At 57.5% G+C, this 16730-nt stretch overlaps 1 protein-coding gene across 3 annotated transcripts; it reads left to right on the top strand.

Moving 5' to 3' along the window:
• The first annotated feature begins 6136 nt into the window (after window positions 1-6136).
• On the top strand, window positions 6137-14892 carry SNAI3 (snail family transcriptional repressor 3). Of its 3 annotated transcripts, none has more exons than XM_033219329.1 (4): window positions 6137-6327; window positions 11213-11833; window positions 13969-14153; window positions 14289-14892. In XM_033219329.1, exons 1-3 carry the CDS (start codon window positions 6252-6254, stop codon window positions 14148-14150), a joined length of 879 nt encoding a protein of 292 aa, XP_033075220.1. In that variant the 5' UTR covers window positions 6137-6251; the 3' UTR covers window positions 14151-14153; window positions 14289-14892. The 3 variants fall into 3 exon arrangements, with proteins under 3 accessions (XP_033075220.1, XP_033075219.1, XP_033075218.1); XM_033219328.1 differs by having other exon boundaries at window positions 13969-14170; XM_033219327.1 differs by having other exon boundaries at window positions 13969-14892.
• The last annotated feature ends 1838 nt before the right edge of the window (window positions 14893-16730 follow it).

Here is a 16730-nt window from a genome sequence, read left to right as displayed (position 1 = left end):
CACGCCTGTCGAACCCGCTGCTGGCCTGCATCTGGAAGGGATGCCAAGGCCCTCTCCCCCAGGGCCGCCTCTCCCATGTCTCCCACCCAGGTGCCCCTGCCCCAGGCCCACCCCTGTTCGCAGGAGCCCTGGACAGTGCTCATCCGGGTCCCAGGCGTGATGCGGCCCCAGCCCCTTGCCTGGCAGGCATTGTTCCCTTTGTGGCTCGATGAGAGAACACACTCAGCAGCCTGAGTTTCTCTTTCCCCCAGTTGCAGAATGTGGCCCCACAGCCTCCCCACCACCTGCTGCCAGAAAGGTGTCAGCTCCCTCCCACGGCAGGTGGGAAGCTCAAAGGACCCTGGCAGAGAGCGGGCGGCTGAGCTGGAACCGAGCTCAGGTATCCAACTCTGCAGGACCATGTTGGGGACCCCACAGATCCCTCTCCTGGTGCCCGGGACTTACCCGCTGGTGCCCAGCCTCCATGTCACCTAAGAGCAGCTACTGCGACTTCCCACACACATACGCCCACAGACACACGCATGAACACGCCTGCGGCCTGCAGACTCACATGCACGCTGCTTCGCTGCTTGATGGCTCAATTCTCACCTCATCTGCCCCACGCCCAAGGGCCTCTCAGCACTGGTCACCCCCTGGCCTGTGTCACTCCCCGGCCTGTGCTGAGGCTTTGTGCAGTCTCATGTGTCTTATAGGTGGTGTGGGTAAGGACTGTTCTAACAGGCAGCACAGCCAAGCCTGCAGCCTGGGCACCAGGAGGATACCACGCTCAACCGCCCATGCCAGTGGCCAGAGATGGGCACTTAGGGGCATCTCTTCACCCAGGAGCCTGGGCTCCCTGTGCTCCCTGCACTTCCTTTAATCAGACCATTCTGGCATTTGACTGTGAACTGCACTGACCACTCCCCATTCCCTGTGTGTACAGCTCGTTACCACATGCTCTCTTCCCTCTGCCTGACCCTTCACTTCTGCCTCATGGGATCTGGGGGTGGAGGATGGCCCTCCCCACTCCTGGCGCCCTCCCTGCCCAGGATCTGTGAGTAGTAAGCCTTTGAATGTGTTTCCTATCGTGGTGGGGCCTGAATTTGCACCTTCCACAAGGAAGAACCAGGGGCTGCCCAGGCTGGGTTTTCTCAGGCATGTGGGGGACACAGGACAGGCCCCAGCACCAGAGCGATGGTCAGGCAGGCATAACCTGGACGTGAATCAGACAGGAGCCATGGGACGTCTGCCAGGGTAAGCAAGTTTCCTGGAGGGACTCCTGGTTGCAGGTCAGACAACTAGGCATCAGGCCACGTGCCAGGCAAAAGACATATCCCAGGAAAGGCACAAGGCAAATACCACGTCCCTCCCCTTCATCTCCCAAGAGCACAGGGCTGCCTGCCAGCCACCTGGCACTGGCACTGAAAGGCAGTTTCTCTGGGAGCTCTGAAAACAACCATGTCTGCCTCTCAGGACCCCCATATCACACAGGATGTGTCCACTGAACCCCAGCTTAAGAACAACCCTTCCTGGCCAGGTGCGGTGGCTTATGTAATCCCAGCACTTTGGGAGGCTGAGGCGGGTGGATCACCTGAAGTCAGGAGTTGGAGACCAGCCTGGTCAACATGGTGAAACCGCGTCTCTATTAAAAATACAAAAATTAGCCAGGCATGTTGGCACATGCCTGTAATCCCAGCTACTTGGGAGGCTGTGGCATGAAAATCGCTTGAACCCAGGAGGTGGAGGTTGCAGTGAACCAAGATCGTGCCACTGCACTCCAGCCTGGGCGACAGAGTGAGACTCCGTCTCAGAAAAAAAAAAAAAAAAAAGGCTGGCCGGGCGCGGTGGCTCAAGCCTGTAATCCCAGCACTTTGGGAGGCCGAGACGGGCGGATCACAAGGTCAGGAGATCGAGACCCTCCTGGCTAACACGGTGAAACCCCGTCTCTACTAAAAAATACAAAAAACTGGCCAGGCGCGGTGGCTCAAGCCTGTAATCCCAGCACTTTGGGAGGCCGAGACGGGCGGATCACGAGGTCAGGAGATCGAGACCATCCTGGCTAACACAGTGAAACCCCATCTCTACTAAAAAATACAAAAAACTAGGCGGGCGAGGTGGCGGGTGCCTGTAGTCCCAGCTACTCCGGAGGCTGAGGCAGGAGAATGGCATAAAACCCGGGAGGCGGAGCTTGCAGTGAGCCAAGATCTGGCCATTGCACTCCAGCCTGGGCGATAGAGCGAGACTCCACCTCAAAAAAAAAAAAAAAAAAAAAAAAAAACTAGCCGGGCGAGGTGGCGGGCGCCTGTAGCCCCAGCTACTCGGGAGGCTGAGGCAGGAGAATCTCTTGAACCCAGGAGGCGGAGCTTTCTGTGAGCTGAGATTGTGCCACTGCAGTCCAGCCTGGGCGATAGAGCAAGACTCCGTCTCAAAAAAAAAAAAAAAAAAAAAAAAGGAACCACCCTCCCTTCTCAGCTGCTGGTGTGAGCAGCCATAAACAGTAGTGAGTTTCCTGGCCGGGCGCGGTGGCTCAAGCCTGTAATCCCGGCACTTTGGGAGGCCGAGACGGGCGGATCACGAGGTCAGGAGATCGAGACCATCCTGGCTAACACGGTGAAACCCCATCTCTACTAAAAATACAAAAACTAGCCGGGCGAGGTGGCGGGCGCCTGTAGTCCCAGCTACTCCGGAGGCTGAGGCAGGAGAATGGCGTGAACCCGGGAGGCGGAGCTTGCAGTGAGCTGAGATCCGGCCACTGCACTCCAGCCTGGGCGACAGAGCAAGACTCCGTCTCAAAAAAAAAAAAAAAAAAAAAAAACAGTAGTGAGTTCCCCTTCACACAGGGTGACCAAGCACACGTGGCGCCTAGTCTGGCTGATGTTGAGATTTCAAGCATTGGGTTCACGTTTCCATGGGCCCATGACCTTGGGCCGCATGGGATTGTCCCGAGTCAGGATGTCTGCCTCAATGAACTGCCTCTGCTCCTACAGGAGGGGCCATCTCTCTGAGTCTGAGGACAACCAAGGCCCAGCTGCCAGGCTGTCCTTTGGGGGCCTGGGTCTTCACCCGAGTGCCTCCACTCAAGACAGACGGGCCCTACGTGCCCCCAGAGCATGGGGCAGGGCCTCTAGAAAGGCCACGCTGTCTGCAAGCTCCTGCTTCTCTTCCATCCAGTTCAACAAGCCCTGCTAAACCCCCAGCATGCACCTGACCCCAGGCGGGCATTGTGCAGGTAGCAAGGGCTGAGCCCCTCCTGGTCTAGCTCTCAGAGACCATGTTCTAACTTGGAGTCAGGGTTTCCAAGGTTTGGGTCATAAAGCCCTATCAGTAAAAAACGAGCAGTGGCTCCCGCCTGTCATCCCAGCACTTTGGGAGGCCGAGGTGGGCCGATCACTTGAGATCAGGAGTTCAAGACCAGCCTGACCAACATGGTGAAACCCAGTCTCTACTAAAAATACAAAAATTAGCTGGGCATGGTGGTGCACACCTGTAATCGCAGCTGCTTGGGAGGCCGAGGCAGGAGAATTGCTTGAACCCGGGAGGCGGAGGTTGGAGTGAGACTCCATCTCAAAACAGCAGTCAATGGTGACAGAGATGTCTCCCTCGATGGATACCTGTGTGCACATCTCCAGGCACTGTGGTTACATTCACTGTAAAACCAGAAAAGCAGGAAGACATATGCATAGGAAGGATGAAAATGTCAATATAAATGGAACTGTAACCATTTCTGCCCTGACCAGCAGTTCCTGGGGTTGGCTCCTCACTGGAAAACCGCTCCTGGGTGTCTAATGGAGGCAGATGGGAGGGGCCGGGCTGCTGGACCCAGCACAAGTCATCATCCCGATGTCCTAGACGTCCAGGGAAGGGGGCGAGGACCTGGGTCACCTGCTGCAGTTCGGGGGGGGGCGGCTCTAGCAGGCTGTGGGCCGTGGGTTTCCCACCGCAGGGGTGCGTAAGTTCAACCCCCAGAGCCAAGTTGCCAGTACTGAGGAACAGAGGACACAGAAGGGATGGAGACGGCTGCCCTGCCCCTACCCCCACCCCGAGGCTGCACATGTGGGAAGGCGACACTGATTTTTCCCTCTGTGAGGCCTTCTTGGGTCCAGCCTGGACACCGCCCTGTGTGTCGCAGCTGAAGAGTGAGTCTGCGGCCACCTGGAGTGTCCCTGGGGGGCAAGTTGTTGCGGCAGCCCCAGGACCCTACCCCAAAGGTGCTCGTGGGCCCTCTGGGGCGTTTCCAGGGTGAGATCAGCCATTCTCCACAGGAGGGCTACAGCAACCCTGAATAACATGAGGCTCTAGCTGGGATTAGGAAATAAGCTTGCTGGGGCTTGGCCGGTGGCCACACAATGGGTAGGTGGGCGGGGAGGGACGGTGTGGGTGGAGGCTTGGCTCAGGTGTCTGCACGCGTTATCTGTGTCTGCGAGGGGGAGAGAGAAGGAAGGGAGGCTATAAATAGAAGACTTTGCAGGCGGGGAACAGGTGAATAAGCAGAAGGCAGGCATGTGTCCTCTGGAATCCACACTCCCGACAGGGTGGTGCCAGGCCGTGGTAGCAGGAGAGGCGGGCACCTTCTTCCAGGGGCACCCCCACCTGTCCTTCTACTCCCCCTTACCCAGTGGCAGACAAGCTGGAATGTAGTTGGGTCCCAATCCCACTGCATCCTAACCTCCTACGGCCTTGGTCTTTTTTTTTTTTTTTTTTTTTTCAATTTTTTGAGACAGGGTCTTGCTCTGTTGTCCAGACTGGAGTGCGGTGGGGTGATCATAGCCCACTGCAGCCTCCGCCTCCTGGAGGCTACTGCAACAAGCAATCCTCCCTCCTCAGCCTCCTGAGTAGCTGGGACTGAAGATGGGTGTTGCCATGCCTAGCTAATTAAAACAATTTTATTTTTTTTGTAGAGACGAGGTCTCATCTTGTTTGTCAGGCTGGTCTCAAACTCTTGGGTTCAAGCAGTCTCTCGTCTCAGCCTCCCACAGTGCTGGGATTACAGGCGTGAGCTGCTGAGCCCAGCCTCACAGCCTTGGTTTTTTTCATTGGGAAAGCGGGGCTGATACTATCCCAGATTTTCACATCCTGGATGTGGGATGTGGGACATGGGACGCTGCTGTGGCATGGCCTTCCTCCCTGCTGTCTCTCCCTCAGAGCTTCCATGGACTCACCACCCACCACCTTCCCCACCCCCAGCTCACAGAGGGCAAAGGGCATCCGGTTCTGAGGTGGGAGCCCTGCTGGGGAGGCAGGCCGGCGGCACAGCCATGGACACCCTATGTGCACGCCAGCCCTGAGATGGCCCCACCTAGCCCCCAACGTTATGAGATGTCCACATTGAAAGAGACCCAGACAGTGGACACAGCGGCTCCCAGCTCTTTATGGCCCGGAGGGTTCTACAGGACCACAAAGGAGGGAAACGGCTTGCCCAGGTCACACGTGCAGCTCTTGCAGAATTCATGTGATTAGCCAGTTTTATTAACCTTCCCATAACCACGTCTGACCCCCTGGGAATTCCAGAATTGCAGGCCAAGTCCTCTGTCACCCCAAAAAAGAGCTTTCTGGAGGCACTGGGCAAACTCCTAAAGGGCTGTCTCCAGCGGGGGAGGCTTCGGAGACTGCAGCCCACCCAGAAAGGGCCACTGTCCCCAGGCCACCGGTCCCTGGCCTGTTCCCGGGCACTGACCCTGGGCCGCCACTAGGGCTGGTCAGTGGGGTCAGCTTCGGACTTCCTGGGCTCTGCCCATCAATCCTGCCGTGTGCTTTTGCAGAAGGGACGGGGAGGTGAGGCCGTGGAGAGGGCGTCATCCCCCGGAGCAAGGGTTTTCCGAGGACTAGGCTCAGCCGATGCTTCCACGCTGTGTGAACTGGAGCCCAGTTCGGTTTCCACTCAGCTTTGAACTCTGCCCTTTCATTCACGGCGAGGGGGCGGCCAGGCCCGAGGGATCGGTGTGTGACTCGGCGGCGCGCGCGCCAGAGAGGTCCCGTGGGGAGGACACCGGTGGCCACGCGCTCCCCGCCCCGCCCCGCCCCTCCCCTCCCGCGCACCTGTCCTGGGCGTGTTGCCCGCGGCCCCGCCCCGCCCTCAGCTCCGCCCCCGTGGCCCCGCCCCACTCGTGCCGGGCGCTGGTTGGCGGAGGCGGCGCGCTATGCTAATGAGCCTGACCCCTTCCGCACCTGCCCGGGCCGGGCGCTGCCCGCAAGCGCCCGCGGACTCAGCAGTCGGGACCCGGGCTCGCCCCTGCCGCCCCAGCCCGCCCCGGCCTGCCGCCCGGGAGGGGAACATGCCGCGCTCCTTCCTGGTGAAAACGCACTCCAGCCACAGGGTCCCCAAATACCGGCGGCTGGAGACGCAGAGAGGTACCGGCTACCCGATCCCCGATCCCCGAGCCCCTCCCGGGACTCGACCCTGCGGGGCGGGAGAGAGAGAGAGGCCCCTGGGAGCGGGGGGCGGGGGGACACCTGTCCCAGGTGGGAGGAGAAGGAGCCAGCGCCTCTGCGCAGCGGCTGCGGCTGCAGGAAGGTAGGTGGCCCACGGGCGCCTCTACTTCAGGGCACTGAGCCCCGCCTCCGGCAGGGCGGGGGGGTTCTCTCCCAACTTGGAGAAGTTTTCTAAGCCCCGAAGTCTCCCTGGAACTCACCTCTTAAATACGGCCGCCTGTCCCCACCACTACAGCCCCAGCTAAAGGGACCCTGGAGTCATCTTCCTGGCACACACGTTTGGGAGGGGTCGCGGGGTAGTGGGACGGAGGGAGGGCCGTCTGGGGTGGCCTGGCTGAGGGACCCTCAGCGCATGCTGACTGAGGGTATGAGCACAGGGGATGGGAGGAGGAGGACTAATGGGCTCTTTCCGGTGCAAAGGCACTGCCCCCTCCTGCATTCAGTTCAGGTGAGCCTCCTCCCGTAGCCTGCCTCCCTCCCCCACCTCCCCTCACCCCAGAAGCCCTCTTGCTCATCCCGGTAGGCTTGCCTGGGCAGGCTGGGCTAAAGGGCTGCAATCCTCCACACACTGGCTAGCCTGGGGAGATGGGTACCCAGCAACTGGGCTGTCCGTTCATTCCCATTACCTGCTAGGCTTAGGGACACGAGAGAAGAGGACTGTGTCCTTCAGAGGACAGCCTGCCACACGGGCGGTGAGAGCAGTCCCTACCTGGCTTGGCAGCTTCTTGGGACAAAGACCCACTGAGGGGCGCCGGCGGATGCAGTGGTCAGGACTCACGCTCTGTGGCCGGTGGGGGAGAGCAGGAAGGGCACTGCTGGGGCAGGGGCCCCCAGCAACACCCCCAAGAGGCCTTTATCCCAGCTCAGAACCCAGAGTTGGGTGCAGGGGGGGATCCCACCAGGACCCATACCCGAGGCCCAGGCTGCCACCAGGAGGTGCCAGCTAAGACCATGCTTTTCAAATGTGCATTTTGAAATCAGTTCCGCCGGGCGCGGTGGCTCAAGCCTGTAATTCCAGCACTTTGGGAGGCCGAGACGGGCGGATCACGAGGTCAGGAGATCGAGACCATCTTGGCTAACATGGTGAAACCCCGTCTCTACTAAAAAATACAAAAAAAAAAAAAAAAACTAGCCGGGCGAGGTGGTGGGCGCCTGTAGTCCCAGCTACCTGGAAGGCTGAGGCAGGAGAATGGCGTAAACCCGGGAGGTGGAGCTTGCAGTGAGCTGAGATCCGGCCACTGCACTCCAGCCTGGGCGACAGAGCCAGACTCCGTCTCAAAAAAAAAAAAAGAAAGAAATCAGTTCCATGAGTCACCACCAACAATTTTGTAAAATAAAATAGAGCAGAAACTGTTGGAGTGCCTGGCTCATGGTGAAAGACACTGGCTTCAGTTATGTGTATGTGGATGCACATGTAACTACAGATGTGATGGAAAATGGAATTTACATGGGTCATAGTTGCAAGTTTCAAAGTGTTGTTTAGGGTCCATCCGAGTGTGCAAATCTGGGTAGCTGTGCTGGGCCCAGCGGCCAACTGTCATGAGTAGCCTTGCTGCCCACAGTGCTCTCTGCTTCCCGCCCCTGCTTCCCTCCTCACTGTAGTCCCAGCTGCATGGCTTTCTGACAGCCAGGGAGCCCTGGGCGACTTTCTGCCAAGATGTTACCCCAGGATAGACCTAAGGTGCTGGGGTTTGGGCCCCCTCAATCTCTCCTTCTATGGCTCCCCAGGGAACCCCTGAAGCCAGCAAGGTACTTAACAGTCTCTTCAACTGGGTGTGGTGGCTCATGCCTGTAATCTCAGCACTTTGGGAGGCCAAGGCGGGCAGATCACGTGAGGTCAGGAGTTCAAAACTCGCCTGGCCAACATGGCGAAACCCCATCCCTCCTAAAAATACAGAAGTTACCCGGGTGTGCTGGCGGGTGCCTGTAATCCCAGATACTCAGGAGGCTAAGGTAGGAGAATCGCTTGAACCCAGGAGATGGAAGTTGCAGTGAGCCGCGATCACACCCTGCACTCCAGCCTGGGTGACAGAGTGAGTGAGACTCTGTCTCAAAACAAAACAGTTTCTTCTCCCCAGGATCTGGACTGCAGAATGAATAAAAAAGCAAACAAAACCCAGAGCGTATTGGGAAAGCATTTAAAAATCCCAGCAGAAACACATGGTCAGCCTGATGGGCGAGACTGTCTCTTGCCCCGTCCTGCCTCTGGGCTCAGCCACTGGGCCCACAAACAGGGTCCTGGCTCTGTGACAATGCCTGGAGGCAGAAAGGTAGCCATGTCTTAGAGATGGAGACAAGAAATGGTGACTGGCCCCAGCAAAGCCGGGAAACCCGGGGCTCCCCTGTGCTGTCTCCCCAGAACTCTCTTGGACGCTGCCTCTTATCCTGTCACTGCCCTCACTTCTGGGTGGACAGAAACCTGATGACTCTGTAATTAGGAAAACTGAGGGTGGGAGAAGGTCAGGTCAGGAGAGAGTAGCAGATGGGAGATGTTCCCTTGAATTCCCTGTTTCTCCTCATCCTCACAGTGCTTGTTATTGTCTATTTTTGTCAATCCTATTGGGTGTGAGCATCTCACTGTGATTGCGATTTGTACTTCCCTGACGGCTAATGGCATTGAGCATCTTTGCATGTGTTCACTGGCCATTTGTGTATTGTGTTTGGAGAAACAGTTATTCAAATTCCTTGCCCAGGCCAGGTGCAGTAGCTCACGCTTGTAATCTCAGCACTTTGGGAGGCTGAGATGGGCAGATCACTTGAGGCCAGGAGTTTGAGACCAGTCTAGCCAATGTGGCAAAAACCCGTGTCTACTAAAGATACAAAAATTAGCTAGGCATGGTGGCAGGTGCCTGTAATCCCAGCTATCAGGAGGCTGAGGCAGGAGAATCCTTTGAACCCAGGAGGCAGAGGTTGCAGTGAGCTGAGATTGCGCCATTGCACTCCAGCCTGGGCAACGAGAGTGAGACTCCATCTCAAAAAGAAAAAAAAAAAAAAAAAGGTGGGGTGGGGCAGGCGCGGTGGCTCATGCCTGTAATCCCAGTACTTTGGGAGGCTTAGGCAGGCAGATCTACAAGTTCAAGAGTTCGAGACCAGCCTGGCCAATATGGTAAAACCCTGTCTCTACTAAGAATACAAAAATAAGCCAGGCGTGATGGCACGTGCCTGTAATCCCAGGTACTCGGGAGGCTGAGGCAGGAGAATTGCTTGAACCTGGGAGGCAGAGGTTGCAATGAGCCAAGATAGTGCCACTGCACTCCAGCCTGGGTGACAGAGCAAGACTCCATCTGGGGAAAAAAATAGCCAGGCATGGTGGTGCACACCTGTAGTCCCAGCTACTTGGGAGGCTGAGGCAGGGGAATCATTTGGATCTGGGAGGTGGAGGTTGCAGTTTGCAGTGAGCCGAATTCACTCCACTGCACTCCAGCCTGGGTGACAGAGCAAGACTCTGTCTCAAAAAAAAAAAAAGGCCAGGTGCGGTGCGGTGGCTCATGCCTGTAATTCCAGCACTCTGGGAGGCTGAGGCGGGTGGATCATGAGGTCAGGAGATTAAGACCACCCTGGCTAACACGGTGAAACTCTGTCTCTACTAAAAAATACAAAAAATTAGCCGGGTGTGGTGGAGGGCACCTGTAGTCCCAGTTATGCAGGAGAATCTCTTGAACCCAGGAGGCGAAGGTTGCAGTGAGCAGAGATCGAGCCACTGCACTCCAGCCTAGCGACAGAGCGGACTCCATCTTAAAAAAAAAAGAATCCCTTGCCCATATTAAAATTGTATTAGTTGTCTTTTTATTGTTGACTTGCTAACATCCTTTATATGTTCTAGTGTTCTAGATGCAATTCCTGATCAAAAAGTCTGATTTGCAAATATTTTCTCCTATTCTATGGGCTATCTTTCTCTACCCAAAGCCTCAGCATGGAGGTAGAAACAGAGCCAGAGATCTATTTTAACACATCTAGAGTAAGAAAGGGATTGAGGGCTGTTGGGAGGTTTTGGCTTTGGGGAAATACAGAATTTAACTCTTACCTGCAGACTAACCTGTTTATTTGGGGGCTGCTACCCTTAAGTGGACCAACCATGTGGTGTGTGGTGTGCCAGCCCCCAAATTCGGGAACCACTGTCCTGGGGAGGAGCCCAGCCAGGGGCAATTCTGAAAGCCTGGGCCAGAGCACCCCAGCCATGGGGCTCGGCTGCGTTGAGAGCACAGCAGAGTGGGCACTGGTCAGCGGTCAGGGAGGCTTCTGAGCTCACTGCCTCATTATCCACAAAAGGAGATGCCCGAGGGGTAATTGTTGGGTGAGTGGAGGGTGATTAGTTATGAGGGGGCTGATTTTACACTCAGCCAGCTCCTTGCCGCCAAGCGTCTGACTTATGGGTGCTGCGTGGGCGCCTGGAGGATGCCGGCCCAGGCTCGTACCCCTCTGCGGGGCGGCGGGGGGACACTCATCAGAGGCACCTGCCCAGCCAAGGCGTAAAGGGCCCTCCTTTACCCACGAGGCCTGTTTCACGTTCCTGACCACGAAGGGTCCTGTCAGATGTTTCTTTGTGTTTAAAGAGGAAATGAGATTCACTCTCTAGACCGCGGGGCCTTCTTGTTCTAGATGACTCCACTCCTGGCCATGCTGTCACTTCCCTGCACAGCACCGCCAGCTCCCTTGCAAGCTGGGTCTGCAGGCGGGCTCCCGGCTACACCTCCCATGCCAGGCTGCTGACGGGCTGGGAGTGGGCCCATGAATCAGAGTTGGAAACACAAAGCGCTGGGGACTCAGTCTTCATCTGTATATTCTCTCCCCTCCACCCCTCTAGAAATCAATGGTGCCTGCTCTGCCTGTGGGGGGCTGGTGGTGCCCTTCCTCCCCCAAGACAAGGAGGCCCCTTCTGTGCCTGGTGACCTTCCTCAGCCCTGGGATGGCTCCTCAGCCATCACCTGCATCTCCCTGCCCCTCCTTCCACGGATCGAGGAAGCTCTGGGGGCCTCTGGGCCAGACGCCTTGGAAGTCAGCCGGGTCGACCCTTGGGCCAGCCGGGCCCCCACTGTACCCCTCAAAGACAGCCTGAACCACCTCAACCTGGCCCCACTGCTGGTGCTGCCCACACAGTGGTCCCCAATCCTGGGCCCAGACGGGCACGGGGCTCCAGAAAAACTGCTTGGGGCTGAGCGGACGCCCCGAGCCCCCGGCGGCTTCCAATGCTTCCACTGCCACAAACCCTACCACACCCTGGCCGGGCTGGCCAGGCACCAGCAGCTGCACTGCCACCTGCAGGCGGGGCGCGTCTTCACCTGCAAGTACTGCGACAAGGAGTACACCAGCCTGGGCGCCCTCAAGATGCACATCCGCACCCACACGCTGCCCTGCACCTGTAAGATCTGTGGAAAGGCCTTCTCCAGGCCCTGGCTGCTGCAGGGCCACGTCCGCACCCACACAGGTAGGACAGGGTGAAGGTTCTGCAAGGATGGTCTGGGCTGGAGAAAGAGGGAGGGCTGTGGGAGTTAGAAAAGGAGGAGGGGTGATTTTATAAACAATTCAGCTTCTGCCTCCTGACTTACCTGTACAGAGTCCCACAGACCACAGACTAGAGGCCAAAAGTCCAAAGTCCAGGTGTCAGTAGGGGCCATTGTAGGAGCCACGCCTGTAATCCCAGCACTTTGGGAGATTGAGACGGGAGGATCACTTCAGGTCAGAGGTTCAGGACCAGCCTGGCCAACACAGCAAGACTCCAGTTTCTACTAAAAATAGAAACTTAGCTGAGTGTGGTGGCACCTGCTGGTAGGCCCAGCTACTTAGGAGGCTGAGGCAGGAGGATCACTTGAGCCCAGGAGGTTGAGGCTGCAGTGAGCTGTGGTCATGCCACTGTACTCCAGCCTGAGCAACAGAGCAAGACCCCAACTCAACTCAAAACAAAACAAAACAAAAAACCGGCCAGGCATGGTGGCTCACACCTATAATCCCAGCATTTTAGGAGGCTGAGGTGGGTGGATCACCTGAGGGCATGAGTTCGAGACCAGCCTGGCCAACATAGTGAAACCCTGTCTCTACTAAAAATACAAAAATTAGCCGGGCGTGGCAGTGCACACCTGTAATCCCAGCTATTCGGGAGACTGAGGCAGGGGAATCACTTGAACCCAGGAGGTGGAGGTTGCATTGAGCCAAGATGGTGCCACTACACTCCAGCCTGGTGACAGAGCAAGACTCTGTCTCAAAAAAAAAAAAAAAAAAAAAAAAAAAAAAAATCAAAAAAATAATGCCATTAAAGTACAAAAGTGGCCTGCTCTTCCCAAGAGCCAGCCAGCAGCCTCTGCCAGGCTTTCTGTCAACCTCAGCATGCAAAGAATAAAAACAGAAAGGAAGAAAGGGCCCCAGGAATAAGCTTCAGTCTCCACATCAGGCCCAGAGGTTCACACTTTTGTTTTTATTTTGGTCTGAGGCAGGGTCTCACTCTTTTGCTCAGGCTGGAGTGCAGTGGTTTGATCGCAGCTCACTGCAGCTTTGACTGCCTGGGTTCAAGTGATTCTCGTGCCTCAGCCTCCTGAGTAGCTGGGACCATAGACATGCATCACCATGCCCAGCCAGTTTTTAAATTATTTGTAGAAACGGGGGTCTCGCTATGTTGCCCAGGCTGGTCTTCAACTTCTGGGCTCAATCTGTGTTCTCACCTTGGCCTCCCAAAGTGCTGGGATTATAGGCATGAACCACTGTGCCCAGCTAGTTCACACTTTTTCTAACTGGAGGTTCCCTACCCCCTAAATCATGACTCTTGTGACTGGGACCTTCTGAGTCACACCTGGATGCAGGACAGAGGGAAGGCCTTTTCCAGGTCTCCAGGAAATCCTTTCCGGTTTTTCTCAACCCTTTGATGAGGAGACCCCCCCACACCCCCTTTCCAGGCCAAAGGGCCCTGGGGTTTGGTGCCCTCAGCCTGGGAGTGAGGAATGTGGGGAGGCCCTGCAGGAGGCTGGCCTGGCTAGGAGCATGCCTGGTGTCCCACCAGCAGGAATGCAGGTGCTCTGGGCCCTTCAGGGGCTGCGGGCTGGGGTCTCTCAGGACTCTATGGGGCTACAGGAATGGACACAATTCCCAGTCGCCCTTCCCTTTACAGGTGTTGGGCCAAGGTTCAAACATGACTTTGTCTAGACCCCATGTTGTCCTGATGGGAGGTGGCTCCTAAATGCTGCCTCCTCGAAGTCCCCAGCTCTACCCCTGCTCTGGATTCTGCTGGAGCTGGCCAGACCCTCCCCACTTGCCGGTCAGTGGCCAGGAACAGCTGCCAGAGGCCCCCAGTGCTTCCCCCGTCCTCTTCCAGTGGCTGAGGCCCCCGGGAGGGCTATTGCAGCAACATTAGGAGATCTAAAGCCTGTGGCCGCCTGTGCTTCTCAGAGGGTCTTCAGGTGTGTCTCACCCAGGTGTGACGTGCCACCCCGTCCCCACACAGCTCAACCCTGGGTGCTCAGGCTGTGAGCATTTGTTGGGAAGGGATGGGAGTATCCACTGATGGTCACAGTGAGTGTTTTAGCCTTCAGGCCACCTTCCATGGTGTCACCGGCCCCCTTCTTCCTCCCCCAGGGGAGAAGCCCTATGCCTGCTCGCACTGCAGCAGGGCCTTTGCCGACCGCTCCAACCTTCGGGCCCATCTGCAAACGCACTCGGACACCAAGAAGTACCAGTGCCAGCGCTGTGCCAAGACCTTCTCCCGCATGTCCCTCCTGGCGCGGCACGAGGAGTCTGGCTGCTGCCCAGGCCCCTGAGAGGCACGTAGTCGGTGCAGGTAGGAGGGATGGTCCTCGCCCTGAGAGCTGGTGTCCCTCCTGCCGCCAGAGGAGCTGGGAGTCTGGGAGGGCAGGGCCTAGCTTCACACTTGGTGCATCCTCCATATCTGTGTCCAGTCAGAACCAAAGACGTCCAGCGGGGCCACCGGGGCGGAGGACACTCACCCAGGCCTCCCACCTCACGGAGCCCACTCAGAGGAGACTCCTCTCCCAGCGAAGGCTTTCATCAGAACAAGAGCCATGGTTCCATTTCAATGTGGTCAGGTCTCTGGGTCTGCCCTTCCAAGAGTCAGAGCCTTGGGGAGGTGGTCACCAGCATGGGCCGGCACTGCTGCCAGATGACTTGCAAGGCTGCCTCGTTCCCTTGCAGCAATGAACAGTTCACACTTACAGTGAGCACGGCCGTGTGGTCCTTCCTCAGTAGGCACAACTACCTCTCAGCTGGCCCCTGCCAGCCTTTGGTTTGGGGTCTGGGACAAGTTGTCCCGTGTTACACATCTATGCGCATGTGCACAAACATGTACACACGCCCTCCCCCTCACCAGACTCTCCAGAAGATGGGGCAGGACTGGGGGAGCCCACAATTGGTGGTTCGGATGCGTTGGGATGAGACGGGGCGCCTCTGGGATTTGTCCTGTTCAGAGCCTCAAGGGGCTGGGATCTCAGGGCACTCAACTTCCCAGGCAAGAACAGCCATGGGGTAATAAATGGTCTCTGCACACCTGCATGTTCCATTCTTCGAAGCTTTGAGTCTTGGCCAATCCCCTGGTTCTGTGGAGGAGGTGGGACTCTGAGAAATTCTCTGAGACGGCAGGATTCGGGGACCACCTGGGGCCTTCAGCCACCAAGTAGGCAGGAGACTCTGGGTCAGGGCCTGCCACTGTGAAAAACTCTTCTGAGAGGTGGGGATGCTGACATCGGGTGAGCAGGGGCGCCATCGTGGGCAGAAGCCAGCACAGAAGTGGGAGAGCATCCCATGGCACAGAGGAACGGCCAAGAGGCTCCAGCTTGTGCTGGGTAGAGGGCCGAGACCAAGGCCAGGGCAGGTGGTGTGCAGCTGGGGGCAGTGAGTCCTCCCAGCTGCCTATCCCATGGCGCAGAGGAACGGCCGAGAGGCTCTAGCTTGGGCCAAGACCAAGGCCAGGGCAGGTGTTGTGCGGCTGGGGGCAGTGAGTCCTCCCTGCTGCCTGGTCAGAAGAGAGGACTCAGGGCTCCTGCTGCAGCCCTCACACGCTGTGAGGGTGACGTGATTACTGCTGTCTTGCACAAGGTCTGGGCTCTGTCCACCCGTGGTCCCTGGGGCATCTGTCGAGTCCCAGATCGTTGCCCTGCTCTGCTGAGACACTGTGCCAAATTGGCATGGTTGTCTACACCCAACACCCCCATCCCCAGAATCCTGCTTCCATCGTACAGTAGGATGGTGGCATTTCCTTCTTACACGTGGCCTCTTCTCACCGCCAAGCTGCTGGGTGGCCACCCACTGGGCTGGTCCTCCTCTTCCCAGCATGTCTCAACCTCTCCAGCTCAACCCCAGGGGCAGCGTCCAGGAAGGAGTGAGGAGGCTGCTCCTAGTCCCTGATGCCGTCACTGACGAGGACAGTGGATGGAGGTTTCTGGGAGGGGGACACCCACTGACGAGGACAGTGGAGGAGGTTTCTGGGGGTACACCCACTGACGAGGACAGTGGAGGAGGTTTCTGGGGGGTACACCCGCTGACGAGGACAGTCGAGGAGGTTTCTGGGGGGTACACCCGCTGACGAGGACAGTGGAGGAGGTTTCTGGGGGTACACCCACTGACGAGGACAGTGGAGGAGGTTTCTGGAGGGTACACCCACTGACGAGGACAGTGGAGGTTTCTGGAGGGGACACCCGCTGACGAGGACAGTGGAGGAGGTTTCTGGGGGGTACACCCGCTGACGAGGACAGTAGAGGAGGTTTCTGGAAGGGGGACACCCGCTGACGAGGACAGTGGAGGTTTCTGGGGGGGACACCCACTGACGAGGACAGTGGAGGTTTCTGGAGGGGACACCTGTTCCTCAGGAGGGTTGGCCCGTTGTCAGCTGCTCTGCTTCTGGCTCCAGCCAAGAAGGCATCATTGATCTGGTCCTGGAATGGAGCCAACTGGAGAGCGGCAAGGGCTCCCCTTGCTCCCCAGAGCCCGCTGAGCCTCCTGTCCATCCATCTGTCCATGAGAATATTCAGGAGGGCTTACAGGGACTACACACAAAGCACCTTGTTGCTCAGCCACTTAGCTGCTCCAGTCCCAACCTGGGCAGCGAGAGCCCCACTCGGGGCAGCCCGCGGCAGATCAGCCTGGCTAACACTTGCCAGGTGCTAACGAGCCCTTGGGCAGATGGTTTGACGACACCTGTTTGAGGAGCCTTGGGGACATCCCAGAGGAAACTTGACTTAGACGTTGGGCTCCTCTGGACCAAGGGTGACCCTGAGTAAACAGACTCCCCAGGAGAGCTCGGGCTGCAGCTGCTACCAGCCTCTATGTGAGCTGGAGGAGTGAAGACCCTGAGAAAGCCTCTCTCACATCCCTGGACCGGGACTACT

The sequence above is a fragment of the Trachypithecus francoisi genome, unplaced genomic scaffold (assembly GCF_009764315.1).
Source record: "Trachypithecus francoisi isolate TF-2019V2 unplaced genomic scaffold, Tfra_2.0 Lachesis_group10, whole genome shotgun sequence".
In the NCBI taxonomy this organism is placed as follows: Eukaryota; Metazoa; Chordata; class Mammalia; order Primates; family Cercopithecidae; genus Trachypithecus; species Trachypithecus francoisi.
This window is presented reverse-complemented; position numbering and strand designations above follow the sequence as displayed.

Coding starts and splice junctions, on each gene's coding strand:
- SNAI3 (XM_033219329.1), top strand. CDS start 6,252: ATGCCGCGCTCCTTCCTGGTGAAAACGCACTCCAGCCACAGGGTCCCC. Junction 6,328..11,212: donor GCGGCTGGAGACGCAGAGAG/GTACCGGCTACC, acceptor CCACCCCTCTAG/AAATCAATGGTGCCTGCTCT. Junction 11,834..13,968: donor CCACGTCCGCACCCACACAG/GTAGGACAGGGT, acceptor TTCCTCCCCCAG/GGGAGAAGCCCTATGCCTGC.